Source organism: Candoia aspera, chromosome 2 (assembly GCF_035149785.1).
Source record: "Candoia aspera isolate rCanAsp1 chromosome 2, rCanAsp1.hap2, whole genome shotgun sequence".
Lineage (NCBI taxonomy): Eukaryota > Metazoa > Chordata > Lepidosauria > Squamata > Boidae > Candoia > Candoia aspera.
Genome location: NC_086154.1, coordinates 11,123,723 through 11,140,155, shown reverse-complemented (window position 1 = coordinate 11,140,155; position 16,433 = coordinate 11,123,723). Strand labels below are relative to the sequence as shown.

At 44.1% G+C, this 16,433-nt stretch overlaps 1 protein-coding gene across 1 annotated transcript in view; it reads left to right on the top strand.

Annotated features, from left to right (window-relative positions):
- Window positions 1–2,061: 2,061 nt before the first annotated feature.
- The window catches only part of LOC134489859 (zinc finger protein Xfin-like), a 44,001-nt gene continuing 29,629 nt past the window's right edge, over window positions 2,062–16,433 (top strand). The window contains exons 1-2 of the mRNA XM_063292732.1: window positions 2,062–3,606; window positions 3,943–4,507. Coding sequence (XP_063148802.1) covers window positions 2,357–3,606; window positions 3,943–4,507 — 1,815 coding nt within the window. The 5' untranslated portion in view covers window positions 2,062–2,356. The remainder of the gene's footprint in view (window positions 3,607–3,942; window positions 4,508–16,433) is intronic.

Below are 16,433 nucleotides of genomic sequence, written 5' to 3'. Positions count from 1 at the left end.
GAAAATGCCAGCTGCTACATACGCCTCCCCTCCCCAGATTTTATTCCACTGGTGCTGCACGCTTTGAAACGTGCAATTTTCTGGAGGCTGGGAGATTTAAAATGTCTTCTTCACGTTAGTGTTGAGTCCTGATTCGAGAAGTTGTTTTCTTGGCAACAATATGGGACTGATCTGCCACTGCCATCTCCTCGGATTTTTTTTTACTTCCATGTCTAGCCAACAAACACGTGATTTCCTAGTGGTCTTCCATCCATGTATTAACGAGATTCAACTCTGCTTAACCCAGCACTTTTTATGTTTAAATATAGAGGGGGGGGGGGAGAGAGAATGAACACACCATTTGGGATGATGGCACTGGAAAGAAGACTTACAACAGGTCCTCAAAATTGTGGCCATTGGAACTATTCTGGTGCTGGCAACCTGCATAAATTTATGACAGTCGCAGCATTCTGCAGTCACATGATTGCCACTTGCAACCTTCAGAGCTGGCTTCTGACAAGCAAAATCAGTGGGGAAGCTGGCGGGAAGTTGCAAGACAAGGTCATGTGACACTGCATTTAACAACCCACAGTGATTCACTTAATGACCGCAGCTGGAACTGATGTTGTAAGTTGGTGCATTCGCATAACCTTGTGCTTAATGCCTGCGCTGCTTAGCAATGGAGTTGCCGGTCCCAGTTGCGGTTGGTAAGCGAGGACTACCTGTATGGTGATATCCCCAGAGTGGTTGTGGACAGTATTTTCTGCTCTTTTCTTATTTGGAGCTGAGGAGTTGAATGGGCAAAACTGGTCTTTAAATCTTGCAGAGGCTTTGGGCACCATTTCATCTGTTGAAGCCCCTCACCCTGCTAGTATCAGACTAGGAAGTTTGACCGTACCCACTTCTGGGACACTTTGCATGCTGTCTGTGTATCTGTATTTCTCTCTGTGCCTATACGTCTATGTGTAGAATCTGTCCCCAGCATTTCCAGATATATTTGATGATTTATTACTGCTTTCCAATGTGTAAGATTCCTTACAAACAGGCTATGTAAAGGGATGGACAGCAGAGCCTGGTTCTTTTGAAGCACTCTGGTTATGCCCTCAGATTGCTTTTTAGTAGAGGACCTTGCTTTGTTAAATGTTGTGACATGGCAACTACTAGCACCAGGCATTGTTAGAGCTTGAATGAGCTTATCAAGTTATATTGGACGTTGTTTAGGGAAACAAAAATGGCCACAACTGTGGAACCTCTAAGTAGATGAAGAGTGATTTTGTGTGACTTTTCCTTCCTATTCCCTCCAATATTTCATGGCTGATGACAACTAGAACTATAACAAAACTTGTTTGGTGATATGGAGGTGGGCAAGTGTTGTCTTTCCTCAACCTCCTTTGGAGAGGAAGTAACATCTTCCTTTCTCAAGGTAGCAAGCTTGTTTCTAAGTAACAGAGTACTTACAACTCTGTGAGAATCATGATGTGGTAGAAAAGAGACAGGTGTTTTTTTTTGTTTCCCTGCTTTCTTTTGTTGTTTCCCCACCTTTTTTCTGCACTGTTTAATAGTGTCTGGGCTATTTCTCAGTTGCCTTCCTTTGCTGGTTATTTCCAAAGTAATCTGTTTTAGTTCTTGGCTTGACTTGGCTTTTTCTTCCTTCCTAGTACAATTCTGTCTCTTTCACGAAGGCCAGAGCTTTCAACAAGTGAAACAGCTGCCTCATGAAATGTTATGTTCCCTTTCATGAAGCTCTTGAAACAGAGCTGGATACTTGGCTCTACAATCTTCCATAAGCAGCATTATTCTCTGTTAGTATTCAGAGCCCTTCTATATTTGATAACCCTTTGCAGTGCTAAGAATCTGTGATTGACCCAAGTCAACAAGTGCATTTCATGATTTGAACTTGAATCTCACTAGTCTTCTGGGTGTCAAATGAATCATAATGAATGTTAGAGGTTAATCTAGCCTTTTGGCACTTTTGCTTTTTCATTGCAATGTATGCTTTTTTGTTACTGTTTTCTTCAAATGTTGCGCAGCAATTTTATAAACAATAATTAAATAACCCTTTCATTTGAATCTCATAGACAAAGAGCATGCCAATAACAGCCATCTGGACAACTGAGAGTCACAGGCAGTATTAAAAAGGAAAACAAAAGAAGCCAGCAATCAACTTTTTCCCACTTCTTCCAGAAAACCACAAAACCCTTCTCCTTCCCCAGCAGGTGACAGACAAGGGAGAGGAAAACAGGAAGAGAACTTTGAGCTGGAAAAAATTGAGTATGTGCAACTCAAGGAAACATTACATGAAAAGGTCGAGGATAATTTCCAAATTCAGAAAAAGAGAGAAATTTGTGGGAGAAGCAGAGACTGCAGATCACGGCTGATGATGCACCAGAGGATCCACACTGGAGAAAAGCCATACAAATGTTCGGAATGCAGCAAAAGCTTTACTTGGAAGAGCTCCCTGGTGGTTCATCGAAGGACCCACACTGGAGAGAAGCCGTACCAGTGCTCCCAATGTGGCAGAAGCTTTAGTGTGCATGCGACCCTGGTAAGACACAAGAGGACTCACACCGGGGAGAAACCGTATGAGTGTCCGGATTGTGAGAAAAGCTTCAGTCGGAATTCTGACCTGGTGATACACCATAGAATACACACAGGAGAGAAACCGTATGAGTGTCTAAATTGTGGGAAAAGTTTCATTCGGAATTCTGACCTGCTTATACACCAGAGGACTCACACAGGAGAGAAACCGTATGAGTGTCCGGATTGTGGAAAAAGTTTCAGTCAGAATTCCCACCTGGTTATACACCAGAGGAATCATACTGGGGACAAACCGTATGAGTGTCCAGATTGTGGGAAAAGTTTCAATCAGAATTCTGGCCTGGTGATACACCAGAGGACTCACACAGGAGAGAAACCGTATGAGTGTCCAGATTGTGGGAAAAGTTTCAGTCGGAATTCTGACCTGGTGATACACCAGAGCACTCACACAGGAGAGAAACCATATGAGTGTCCGGACTGCGGGAAAGGCTTCAGTCGTAAGTCCGACCTGGTGATACACCAGAGGACTCACACTGGAGAGAAACCATATGAGTGTCCGGATTGTGGGAAAAGCTTTAGTCAGTATTCCCACCTGGTGAGACACAAAAGGACTCACACAGGGGAGAAACCATATAAGTGTCTGGATTGTGGGAAATGTTTCAGTCGGAATTCCCAACTGGTAATACACCAGAAGACTCACACAGGAGAGACACTGTATGAGTGTCTGGATTGTGGGAAAAATTTCAGTCAGAATTCTGACCTGGCAATACACCAGAGGACTCACATACGACAGAAACTGTATGAATGTCTGCATTGTGGGAAAAGTTTCAATCAGAAATCCAGTTTCGTGAAACACCAGAGAACTCACATTGGGGAGAAACCCTGTGAATGTCTGGATTGTGGGAAATGTTTCAGTCGGAATTCCCACCTGGTGAACCACCAGAGGACTCACACCAGGGAGAAACCATATGAATGTCCAGATTGTGGGAAAAGCTTTAGTTGGAAATCCAACCTGGTGACACACCAGAGAACTCACACAGGTGAGAAACCATTTGAGTGTCTGGATTGTGGGAAAAGTTTCAATCAGAAGTCCAGTCTGGTGATACACCAGAGGACTCACACTGGGGAGAAACCATTTGAGTGTCCAGATTGCGGGAAAGGTTTCAGTCGGAATTCCAACCTTGTAACGCACCAGAGGACTCATACCAGGGAGAAAACATATGAGTGTTCTGATTGTGGGAAAAATTTCAGACAGAATTCTTACCTAGTGATACACCAGAGAACTCATACAGGGGAGAAATTGTATGAGTGTCCAGATGGTGGGAATAGTTTCAGTCAGAATTCTGCACTAGTGATACACCAGAAGACTCACACAGTAGAGAAACCATATGCGTGTTCGGATTGTGGGAAAAGTTTCATTCAAAGTTCTGACCTGATGAGACACCAGAGGATCCACACAGGAGAGAAACCCTATGAGTGTCTGGATTGTGGAAAAAGTTTCATGCAGAATTCTGACCTTGTGAGACACCAGAGGACTCACACAGGAGAGAAACCATATGAGTGTCCGGATTGTGGGAAAAGTTTCATTCGGAATTTCAACCTGATGATACACCAGAGAACTCACACAGGAGAGAAACCGTATAAATGTGTAGATTGTGGGAAGAGTTTCAGTCGGAATTCCAGCCTGGTAATACACCAGAGGACTCACACAGGAGATAAACCGTATGAGTGTCCGAATTGTGGGAAAAGTTTCAGTCGGAATTCCCATCTGGTGATGCACCTAAGGACTCACACAGGAGAGAAACCCTATGAGTGTCCAGATTGTGGGAAAGATTTCAGTGCTAGGTCTAGCCTTATAAATCATGTAGGTTTACACACAGGGGAGAAACCATTCAAATGCCCAGCCTGCGGACGGTGCTTCACGCAAAATTCCTCCCTCATCACACACAAGAAAATCCACATGAGGCAGAAGATGGTATGTGTGGAAAAGGCTTGAATTTTGTTTCTGAACTCCCATTGGAAGTCCAGCTGAGAAATTAACGATTTAGATTCTGGCCTCTTTTAATTCAAGCATGTCTCAGTTCTAGACGTGATGGATGATAGGAAAAAAAAGGGAAATGTAAATTTGATAAAGGCTAACTACACGTATCTGGCTATCAGCAGAACTTCAGTGCAAGGATAGTCCCTGTTCTGATTGTGGCTAGGCTGAAGCAGAGATGTCAAAGAAACCATTAGATTGGAGAATATATTAGGGACGTTTGTGGCAGTGACAAAAGCCCTGTCATGGGTAAAAGATGGAAAGGCTCTTCTGCCTTGCAGTTGAACATGATGGAAAAGAGCTGCAGGAATATTGAGTTGTGGTTTTGAGTGTAGGATATTCAGGTTTAGGAAAAGCCCTTGCTGTGACCTTGTTCTCTTGGAGGTGCCTGCTTGTTAGCCTTTGATGGCTGTGGCTGATAGCAGCACCAAGAGGCTAACCCTTTTCTTACATCCCCCTTGGTGGGGAGATGTGAGGAAAAAATTGCATAGTAGAAGGTGGTTCATGTCTAGAAATGCATATGATCCCTTTGCAGAAGAACACGCAACAGCCAGGACCAGGCCAGGGGTGGGGAGGAAGCAAGAGGCTCTTTTGGCCTGAGCCTCATGCTCCGAGTGGCTTCAAACTGAAACATTTGCAAAGTTGTTAAACTTTAAAATATTCAAATTAAATTTAATTCTCTCTTCCTTCCTCTCTCTCGGTCTCCTTTGGTGCCTTTTTTTTTTTTTGTGCACACCTGTTACAATGTCCCATTTTATTATGGTTGGGAAATCCAAATGCTTGAAATGGTCCAAAGGCCTCTGGATCTTTGAGGGGGCCATATCATAATGCAAAATCTTGCATTCTAAAACACTCTTTTGAATCCACCCCAGCCAGGATAACGTATACTTAGTGGCCACAGAATACTGATGTCTTTGGGGAATAAAACAGGACAATAGGACAGAGGAAATGGAATGGAATGGAATGACTTGGAAGGGGCCATGGCTGGCTGGCTACTGCAATGGTTTATTGCAGATAGTCTGTTTCTTTAGGTTACCATTCTGCAAAGACTTCATATTTTTTCTTTTGGGAGATGTCTCATGCGTACAACAAAACTCCCCAAAGGCAAAAAGTGGGGCAATGGGTATCAGTCTGAGGATAATATAAATAGTAATTTATGTCATGCTTAAAAATTAAGTGCGGAACAGAAAGAAAGGAATATTAGGTGAATTTGAATATGCAAAGATACAAAGTAGACTTGTTAAAACTGACACTAAGGGAATAGTGGAATACCCAACAAGTAACTCCTTTAAAATAAAAAGAATAGATAAATTAGACCCCACAAAACTTACTAACAATATATTACTAATAAAATCAAGCAAAATTCAACCATGGACAACATACAAGCCAGAGGAGCTGGTCCCCAGGGCCAGGCCAAAAGGCACAAGTCCCCAGTCAGAGAAATGCTCCATTTCCCCAGAATAAAAGTTTCAAGCTCAGATTTAACGACAAAAAGGATCTGTCATCTGAAGAGTAAGGGGGTCTGACTAGATCTTGAAAGGCTGCAGCCTTGAATTTGCTGTCGGAGCAGCAGGAACAGCAGAGTGGGTAGATTTTGTGGGACGTCTCTGGTGTACGAAGAGCCAGTTTGGTGGTGTGGTTGAGGCATCAGGCTAGAAGCCGGGAGATGCTCAGTTCAAGTCCTGCCTTAGTCACAAGGCCAGCTGGATGCCCTTGGGCCAGTCCTTCTCTCTCGGCCCTGGGAAGGAGCCAATGGCAAACCACTTCTGAAAAATCTAGCTAAGAAAAATGCAGGGACCCATCCAGGCAGTCACCAGGCATCACGATTGACTCGAAGGCACCAGAAAGTAAAACAAACATCTGGTGAATTAACATACAATTGAAACCAGAGGGTTTTCTTTGGGGATTGATGGGCAAACAGCTGGAAAAAAGTCATGGAACTTTGCTTTTATATTTGACAACTGCAGCAAGATTATTATACATGTAGTCCTCAGTTACCCCCCAAATTAAAAACAAGTCATTATGAAATGAGGTATTACAGAGGAGCAGACAGGTAGTCCTAGCCCAACGATGCTAATTGGGATCAGAATTCTCACCACTAGCAACACAGTTGTAAAGCGAAGCCTCACTTTAATGCACCCCACCAGGGATGTCTTATTCTGCAGCCCGTGCACGCCCATAGCACCCCCCGCCCATATTCTGTAGTACATGCCCGCCCACCCAACCACGCTGGGGTGTTGCTGCAGCAGCCACTGACATGCCCTCCTGCACCTGGCAGTAGCCACCCCTGGCCCAGCCACACTTAAATCGCACCAGCCACTTACCTGCCGGCTGGCACGCTCATGAGCTGCTTGGGACTTGCAGCTTCCTGCCAGCTTCCCATTGGCTTTACTTCTTGGAAGCTGGCAGGAAGTTGTGAGGAGGTCCTTGCTTAATGACGGCAATGGGATTGCTGGGATTGCTGTTTTCTTTTGGGATTGAGGTCCTTGCTTGGTGAGGAACAGGAAGTTCCTCTGCCCTCCTCCTCTCCTCTGACATCCCCTCTAGCAATCCAATACTCCATTGTTTCAGCTGTCCTGCTCCCCCACACAATGGTGCCTTCCGCCTGTCTATCTTATTTTAATTAAACTTTGTTAAAATTTTAAGGTAAAAAGATAAAAGCTAACAAATGAAAAAAGTAAAGTAAGAAAGCATAGTAGAAAAAAGAACATAGTCAAACGTGCAGAAAAAAGGAAAAGAAAATGAAGAAAAAGAATGGCTTCTGCCTTTGCTGCAGATATAAGTATTCATTTCCATTAAACTCTGACTCTAAGTTTACAACAGAGCTTTCATTAATTCTCTTGTCCATTGTTATTGATCAGATTGAGGTATCATGATTTCATTTTTTTCTGTTTCACAGAAAAAGTCCAAAAGCGGTTTCCAGGTAACATTAAAATTAGTCAATGTCTTTTCTCTAATCAAAGCTGTCAGTTTCTCCCTCTCAGCCAACTTCACCAACCATTCTAACATTGTAGGTAATATTCAGTCTTTCCACCTTCGGGCATATAAGAGCCTCATTGCTGTTGCCATCTACAAAAACACAGTTCCACCTTTTCTTTCTAGTTGTTTGTCCATCAGTCCCAAAAGAAATGTCTCTGGTTTTGATTGTATATTAATCTTTAAAATCTTCTGAATTAAAATAGGTCTTTGATCCCAAATTTCTTAGCTTTTTTGTATGCCCACCAAAGATGATAAAAGCTCCCCTCTTGTTCACACTTCCAACACACACTTTCTTCTTTCTCTGCTTGACATCACCATTCCTATTTGGGAACAGGATTGGGGGGATGAGGATGTCGCCGGTAGGTGTGCCATTTGGTGCGGACTTCAGGATATGCTAATACGGCCCACTCAATCTCTTGGCCAGACAAATGGTACTGGAGGCTGAGTTGATGTAGCCTCCGGGTCCGTTTGAGACCTGGGGCTCAAGGCCGCCAGGTCTGTAACGATCTGTTTCAGCTCTCCTCCGGATAAAGGGGTACGGGTGACTACTTGTTCCCACTCTTCCCGTTGCTGGTTTTGGGCGTTTCTGCGCCTTGTTTGTGCCTGGGTTTCCACCACTGCTACTGAAGCCCCGGGAGGCTGTTGCTCAATGCCTCAAAAGACTCCTTCCCATCAGAGGGAAAGTCTGGGGTTCCATCAGGGTCTGAGCCTGTTAAGCAGGCAATTTGGTAATTTGTCTGCGCAGTTCCTCCACCTCACTACTTTCTCCACAGGCTCTGTGCTTGTTCCTGGCAGAGGTCTGCACAAGGTCCTTTAAAGCTTCAATTATTAGTTCCTGCACAGCCTGCTTTGGTTGCCATTCTTCTTCCCTTCCTACACTGTCCTTCAGTTGAGCCAAGGTCTCTCTTAGTTCCACCATGTGGCTCTTCTGCAGCTGGTAATCAGCCTGCAAGACATGGTGGTTATTCTTGAGTTGTTCCAAGTCTCCTTTTAAAGAGCAGTCCTCTGACCACAACTGCAGAAGGTCGGGGTGGAAGCTGTGATGTCTCCGCACACGAAGCTAACTTAGTCCCTCCCCATGACATCCCAATGGCAGGGAGGAATCGCAATCAATGGGAGAAAAGTCACTAATGCTTAACTAGAAGAGTCCATCCCGGCATTCCCGGCTATGACATCACAATGCCCAGAAACTCCAAATCGCCTTCTCACCGGGGGGGGGGGGGGCGGCGGCGGCGGGTCCTCAGACAACCCCCTCCAATTTCCCCTCCGCTGCACTCGCACCGCGCGCCTCGCTTCGAGCCCCGCCCCTCCTTTGAGAGCGCAGCCAATCCACGCCTTGGAAAGGCTTTCGAATCTTCACACTGGAAACCGAAGGAGGCGGGCAGGGCTGACCAGCTCTCCAATGAAGAGGCAGGGCTGGGGCCTGGGCGGGGAAAAGGATGAGGGATATTATTGCCATTTTGCCTCTTTCTTGGGGAGGATTGATTGACGCTCGTGTGAGAGCGAAGGACAAGATCTTAAGCCAATGGAAGCTAAGCCTGGGCGGGACAACATGCCACCGCCTCTTCTCCCCGCGCGAGATTCACCCTGCCTTCGAAATCCTCGTTTTCATTGGACCGCTTGGAAGTCGCTGTTATCCAATCAGAGGCCGAGAAGGGGAAAAGCACACCGCTTCTCTCTCTCCGGCGGTGGCGTGGGCGTCCCTCGGTCCTTTCCCAAGCTGGTGCCCTCCAAGCACTTTGGAGTGCAACTCCCATCGTTCTAGCTAGTGGCTGCGGACAAGAGGTGCGGTATCACAGGAGACTGGAATGATAAGGTGGGCAGTCAAATGACACCTGGAATTACAGGTAAGTATGGCCTGGGAGAACAAAACGAAGCAGGACATAGGCTGATAGAATTTTGCCAAGACAATTCACTCTGCATAACAAACACTCTCTTCCAACAACCTAAGAGACGACTTTATACATGGACATCACCAGATGGACAACACCAAAGTCAGATTGACTACATCCTTTGCAGCCAAAGGTGGCGGACATCTGTACAGTCGATAAAAACAAGACCTGGAGCTGACTGTAGTTCCGATCATGAACTTCTTCTTGCACAATTTAGGATCAGACTAAAGAGATTAGGGAAGACCCACAGATCAGCTAGATATGAGCTCACTAATATTCCTAAGGAATATGCAGTGGAGGTGAAGAATAGATTTAAGGGACTGGACTTAGTAGATAGGGTCCCAGAAGAACTATGGACAGAAGTTCGCAACATTGTTCAGGAGGCAGCAACAAAATACATCCCAAAGAAAGAGAAAACCAAGAAGGCAAAATGGCTGTCTGCTCAGACACTAGAAGTAGCCCAAGAAAGAAGGAAAGCAAAAGGCAACAGTGATAGGGGGAGATATGCCCAATTAAATGCAAAATTCCAGAGGTTAGCCAGAAGAGATAAGGAATTATTTTTAAACAAGCAATGCGCGGAAGTGGAAGAAGACAATAAAATAGGAAGGACAAGAGACCTCTTCCAGAAAATTAGAAACATTGGAGGTAAATTCCAGGCAAAAATGGGTATGATCAAAAACAAAGATGGCAAGGACCTAACAGAAGAAGAAGAGATCAAGAAAAGGTGGCAAGAATATACAGAAGACCTGTACAGGAAGGATAACAATATCGGGGATAGCTTTGACAGTGTGGTCAGTGAGCTAGAGCCAGACATCCTGAAGAGTGAGGTTGAGTGGGCCTTAAGAAGCATTGCTAATAACAAGGCAGCAGGAGACGATGGCATCCCAGCTGAACTGTTCAAGATCTTGCAAGATGATGCTGTCAAGGTAATGCATGCTATATTCCAGCAAATTTGGAAAACACAAGAATGGCCATCAGATTGGAAAAAATCAACTTATATCCCCATACCAAAAAAGGGGAACACTAAAGAATGTTCAAACTATCGAACAGTGGCACTCATTTCACATGCCAGTAAGGTAATGCTCAAGATCCTGCAAGCTGGACTTCAGCAATTCATGGAGCGAGAATTGCCAGATGTACAAGCTGGGTTTAGAAAAGGCAGAGGAACTAGGGACCAAATTGCCAATATCCGCTGGATAATGGAAAAAGCCAGGGAGTTTCAGAAAAACATCTATTTCTGTTTTATTGATTATTCTAAAGCCTTTGACTGTGTGGACCATAACAAATTGTGGCAAGTTCTTAGTGGTATGGGGATACCAAGTCATCTTGTATGCCTCCTGAAGAATCTGTATAACGACCAGGTAGCGACAGTAAAAACAGACCACGGAACAACGGACTGGTTTAAGATTGGGAAAGGAGTACGGCAGGGCTGTATACTCTCACCCTACCTATTCAACTTGTATGCAGAACACATCATGCGACATGCTGGGCTTGAGGAATCCAAGGCTGGAGTTAAAATCTCTGGAAGAAACATTAACAATCTCAGATATGCAGATGATACCACTTTGATGGCTGAAAGTGAAGAGGAACTGAGGAGCCTTATGATGAAGGTGAAAGAAGAAAGTGCAAAAGCTGGTTTGCAGCTAAACCTCAAAAAAACCAAGATTATGGCAACCAGCTTGATTGGTAACTGGCAAATAGAGGGAGAAAATGTAGAAGCAGTGAAAGACTTCGTATTCCTAGGTGCAAAGATTACTGCAGATGCTGACTGCAGTCAGGAAATCAGAAGACGCTTAATCCTTGGAAGAAGAGCAATGACAAATCTCGATAAAATAGTTAAGAGCAGAGACATCACACTGACAACAAAGGCCCGCATAGTTAAAGCAATGGTGTTCCCCGTAGTAACATATGGCTGCGAGAGCTGGACCATAAAGAAGGCTGAGAGAAGGAAGATAGATGCTTTTGAACTGTGGTGTTGGAGGAAAATTCTGAGAGTGCCTTGGACTGCAAGAAGATCAAATCAGTCCATCCTCCAGGAAATTAAGCCAGACTGCTCACTTGAGGGAACGATATTAAAGGCAAAACTGAAATACTTTGGCCACATAATGAGAAGACAGGACAGCCTGGAGAAGATGTTGATGCTAGGGAGAGTGGAAGGCAAAAGGAAGAGGGTCCGACCAAGGGCAAGGTGGATGGATGATATTCTAGAGGTGACGGACCTGTCCCTGGGGGAGCTGGGGGTGTTGACGACCGAGAGGAAGCTCTGGCGTGGGCTGGTCCATGAAGTCACGAAGAGTCAGAAGCGACTAAACGAATAAACAACAACAGAACCACTGAAATGGAGCAGAGCTTTACACAGTGGAGAAGCTGTACACAGAAAAAGAATATTAAAATAGCTTTAATGAGCACAACAGCGAAACACAGGTTATTGATCTTACACATTCAGCCCTCCCAAGCATAAAGAATCACAGGCTTAAACAGTAGGTTAAGAAGTAAAAAGAGTCTTACTGACTTTATTGTTACATCCACCTTCGGTGGAAAATGAAGCTCCTTGTATCTTCTTTTTAAATTTAATTCACCATAAACTCTCAGCCCTACAGCTGCCAAGAGCTGTGTGGAAGAAAGGGGCAGATTCCTTCTTTTCTTAGGCCCAACTGCATGGCCAAAGATGGAGGGAGGAGCAGCCAAAAGCATGCTGCTTCTCCCTCAGTGGAAGGAAGAAGAGAGAGAGAGGAAGTGGGAGTGGCAATAAACAGCTTCCTCAGAGTTGCATTGTGGGATGAACTCAATTTACCTGCTAATGCACATGCTAATGAGACATGCTGGATTTGTGTTAGGATGGAGACTGAGTCAGAGAATGAAGAGGACAGCCTAGAAAAACCATTAAGCAAAGCTCTGGAAAAACCACTAAGCCAAGCTGAAGAAAAAATGGAGGCAGACTTACAAGTGAAGAAAAGCCTCGAATGGGAAGAAGCTGAACAGCTGATGAGGCCAGACAGTGAACCGGGTTCACCACCGCCAATCAGCGCGAGAGAGAGACATGCAGCAAGGAGGGCCGAGCAACATGAAGCCCGATTGGCTCCCAATCGGCACAGGGCGATCTTGCAGCCTATAAAAGGCATAGGGAGAGACTGAAGGGTGCCAGAGACAACCGCTCCTATATTCAGTTTCAAAAATTCACCTTACCACTTCCTGAGCCGTCATTGGATTCAGATAAAGCCCTTAATAGAAAGTGCAAAAGCTGGCTTGCAGCTAAACCTCAAAAAAACCAAGATTATGGCAACCAGCTTGATTGATCACTGGCAAATAGAGGGAGAAAATGTAGCAGCAGTGAAAGACTTCGTATTTCTAGGTGCGAAGATTACTGCAGATGCTGACTGCAGTCAGGAAATCAGAAGACGCGTAATCCTTGGGAGAAGAGCAATGACAAATCTCGATCAAACAGTTAAGAGCAGAGACATCACACTGACAACAAAGGTCCACATAGTTAAAGCAATGGTGTTCCCTGTAGTAACATATGGCTGCGAGAGCTGGACCATAAGGAAGGCTGAGAGAAGGAAGATCGATGCTTTTGAACTGTGGTGTTGGAGGAAAATTCTGAGTGCCTTGGACTGCCAGAAGATCAAACCAGTCCATCCTCCAGGAAATAAAGCCAGACTGCTTATAAATAAAGCCTTACTTGAGGGAATGATATTAAAGGACAAACTGAAATACTTTGGCCACATAATGAGAAGACAGGACACCCTGGAGAAGATGCTGATGCTAGGAAGAGTGGAAGGCAAAAGGAAGAGGGGCCGACCAAGGGCAAGGTGGATGGATGATATTCTAGAGGTGACGGACTCACCCCTGGGGGAGCTGGGGGTGTTGACGACCGACAGGAAGCTCTGGCGTGGGCTGGTCCATGAAGTCACAAAGAGTCGGAAGCGACTGAATGAATAAACAACAAAGCCCTTAATACTGACAGGCCTGATCTTCCTGCAACAACAATCACTCTCACGTCCGCTTCTTACAGCGAATCGACTACTATCTCCGCAATTACTTAAAATAACTCCCTCAGTCTCTCTGCCACTTCTCTCCCCTCAGAATCCTTATCTGAGGCGGAACTTCAGCCTCTGCCATTAACAGATCAACTGTCAACTCCTGAAATCCTATACCATTATAATCAGAACAATCCATTCACCTCAGTTTCTGTTATCTTACTTCGTTTCCTCAGAATATCCATTGCTACCGTCTTTCAATTATCTGCCTCAACTCTTCTGTCACCATCTTTGTTGGTTTAAACGGATTCCTCCGCCTCAGATTCTTACAGTGTTTCAACTCACTCAGATCTGCCTGTTTGCCTCAGAATTAACGACTTCTACCAACTTCAATTAATTGGTAATTCAGTATTGCACAATCAAATTGATTTGTTTCTTAAATTGTATTTTACCTGTTTGCCTACAACTATCTCTCTGTTTTTATTTATTTTAAATTAATTTACCTCAGAATTACCTGATTCGTATTAATCCATTCTTGTTCTATTTTTAATTCATAACGATCTTCAGCTTACTAAAATTAAATAATAATTTTCAGATTAATCATTATAGACCTTCCAGATATTGTAAATTCTGTTTAATAAAGAACTATTATATTTATATTCTGAGTCAGTCACTTAAACAGGACAATTTGCCAGGACCTCCAACAAGAACCCTGTAAGCACCTTTGAATCAAGAATGGGATTGACACACACACACACACACACACACACACACAACATACAAAAGCAGAGTACTGAAGACAACCACTTCCCCCATGACGGTCCCCGCTGGAGATGGAAAATACTAGATCCAGTCCTCTGGGAAGAGCTAAGCGCCGTACATAGCAGCACAAAGCGGTTGGTTGTCAGCACCCACCAGAGACTGGGGGAAAATGGTTGCAGCAACGTTTATTTCTTAAACCTTTTGGCCTAGGGTCTGCCTTCTGCACTGATTTTTTTCCTCCCCGCGGTTCATTCGGATTGCAATGAGGAGCAAGAACTGCATTTTCTCCTGCGGACCGGCCTCAAATCCCCACTCTGCCAGGTCGCTCTAGCTCAGTGTTTCTCACCCTCAGCGAGTTTTAAGATCTGTGGACTTCAACTCCCAGAATTCCCCAGCCAGCATGGATTTCTGGCAGTTGAAGTCCACACATCTTAAAAGTCGCTGAGGGTGAGGAACACTGCTCTTGGTTCAGCTACTCTCAGGGTAATAGCTTTCAGGCCTTTAATACAGAAGAGCTTTTTAAAACAAAAAAATTAATAATTGGGAATCGGTAGAAGGTAACCATTTGTAATCCTTCCATTTCTTTGTTGAAAAGCCAAACAAAATTCAGTCCCTTCCTCCCACCGGTCTTCTATTCCATTCTTCAACAAGCAAGACAAAGCAAAAGTGACTTGAATATAATGAGGACCTGGGATCATTTTAACATAAAACCTTCTGCTTACTCACAAGCTAAAAACGCAACATTTAGGAATTTGCACATTTATTTTCTAGTCCCTTTGCTGCTGGGTGAAAACAGATGGGTTTAGAATACACAAATGTCTGACTAAAACACAAAAGAATGGATTTTCCTCCCCCAGAGAAAAACCTTAAAAAGTCCTCACTGACTTTTTAAAGTCTAACTTTTAAAGACACCAGCTCCACCACCATTTTTCTGCATAGAAATACCAATCTCCATTTACGTCTTCCCTTCAACTCACGTTATGAAAGTGTCTGTTTTGACATCTTTCAATTCTTTGGAGTCAAGATAATTTGGACTCGTTTTTTAATGAAGATGATTCTTTTTGAACAAAGTAACTTCCTCTTGTTATTCTCATCTGCAAAACTAATTATATTAAAAAAAACAGCTCTGGATATACAAATTAAATCTTTCAAAACCCCTCATTTTGAAGGGCTGTATCAGCCTTTGCTACTTTGCCTTCTATGTACTCCTCTTGTGGCTGATGGAAAGAGCTAGATTCGAAGTTCCCTTGCTCTGGTGTTCTTCTGGGAAGCAGAAATACAACCTCCTAAAGGATATATTTCTGATTAATGGTTAAAAACTAGAGTGCCCGTCCTCTCATTCCTGTGGTCCCACCAATGACTGCCCATTGGTGATGCAATTCCTCCGTGTGTAATTCGTACAACTACAAACGTTTTGTGAATTGTACAGGTAGTCCTTGCTTAACAACCAAAATTGGGACTGGAATTTCAATTGGTAAGTGAAGGGTCATTAAGCAAATACAATCGTAATTTATGACCTGGTTGTTAAGCAAAACGTGGTTCCCCATTGATTTTGCTTGCTGGGATGCTGTGAAAGTCATAAATGGAAACCGGTTGCCACATGCCCAAATCGTGATCACGCGACTGTGAGGATTCTGTGATGGTCGTAAGTGTGAGGACTGGTCATAAGTCATTTTTTCCAGCACTGTCGTAAGTCTGAACTGTGACTAAATGAATGGTTGTTAAGTGAGGACTAGCTGTACTGGGTTCTTGGAGACTAATAAACTGGGAATTGTCATAACAGATGTGGAAATCAGCAAAGCTGCCCATTCCCAGGAAGGAGGGAACACATTCCAAGCTGATAAGTGAGCTCTTAGTTTAGAGAGTCCTGGCAAGGGGTCAAAGAGAGTCAGGTTGGCCCTGCCCTAGGCTCTTCTGGGTTATTTCTCTATAGGTTAGTTAGGATAGCTTTAGTCTGGCAAGATTCTGTCTATATGGTAAGAACAATAAAGAACTAGAGTTGGAAATATCGGCTCAGCGTGGTTCTTTGCCTGTCTCCTGACAACAGTGTTGTGGCCCAGTCTGGTTCCTTGCAATTATTACAGATGAACTTTTAAATCAATGAGCAAATTTACAGGCCACATTTGCACACTGTGTCCTTCTGAAGACTTCTGGCTCTCCAGGAATGAACTCTCTCTTCCCCTCCCATTTGACTCCTCTTGCCACCAAAAACAGCTAAACATCCTGCATTCATACATAACATTACACTGGGGTTTATTTCTAATCATG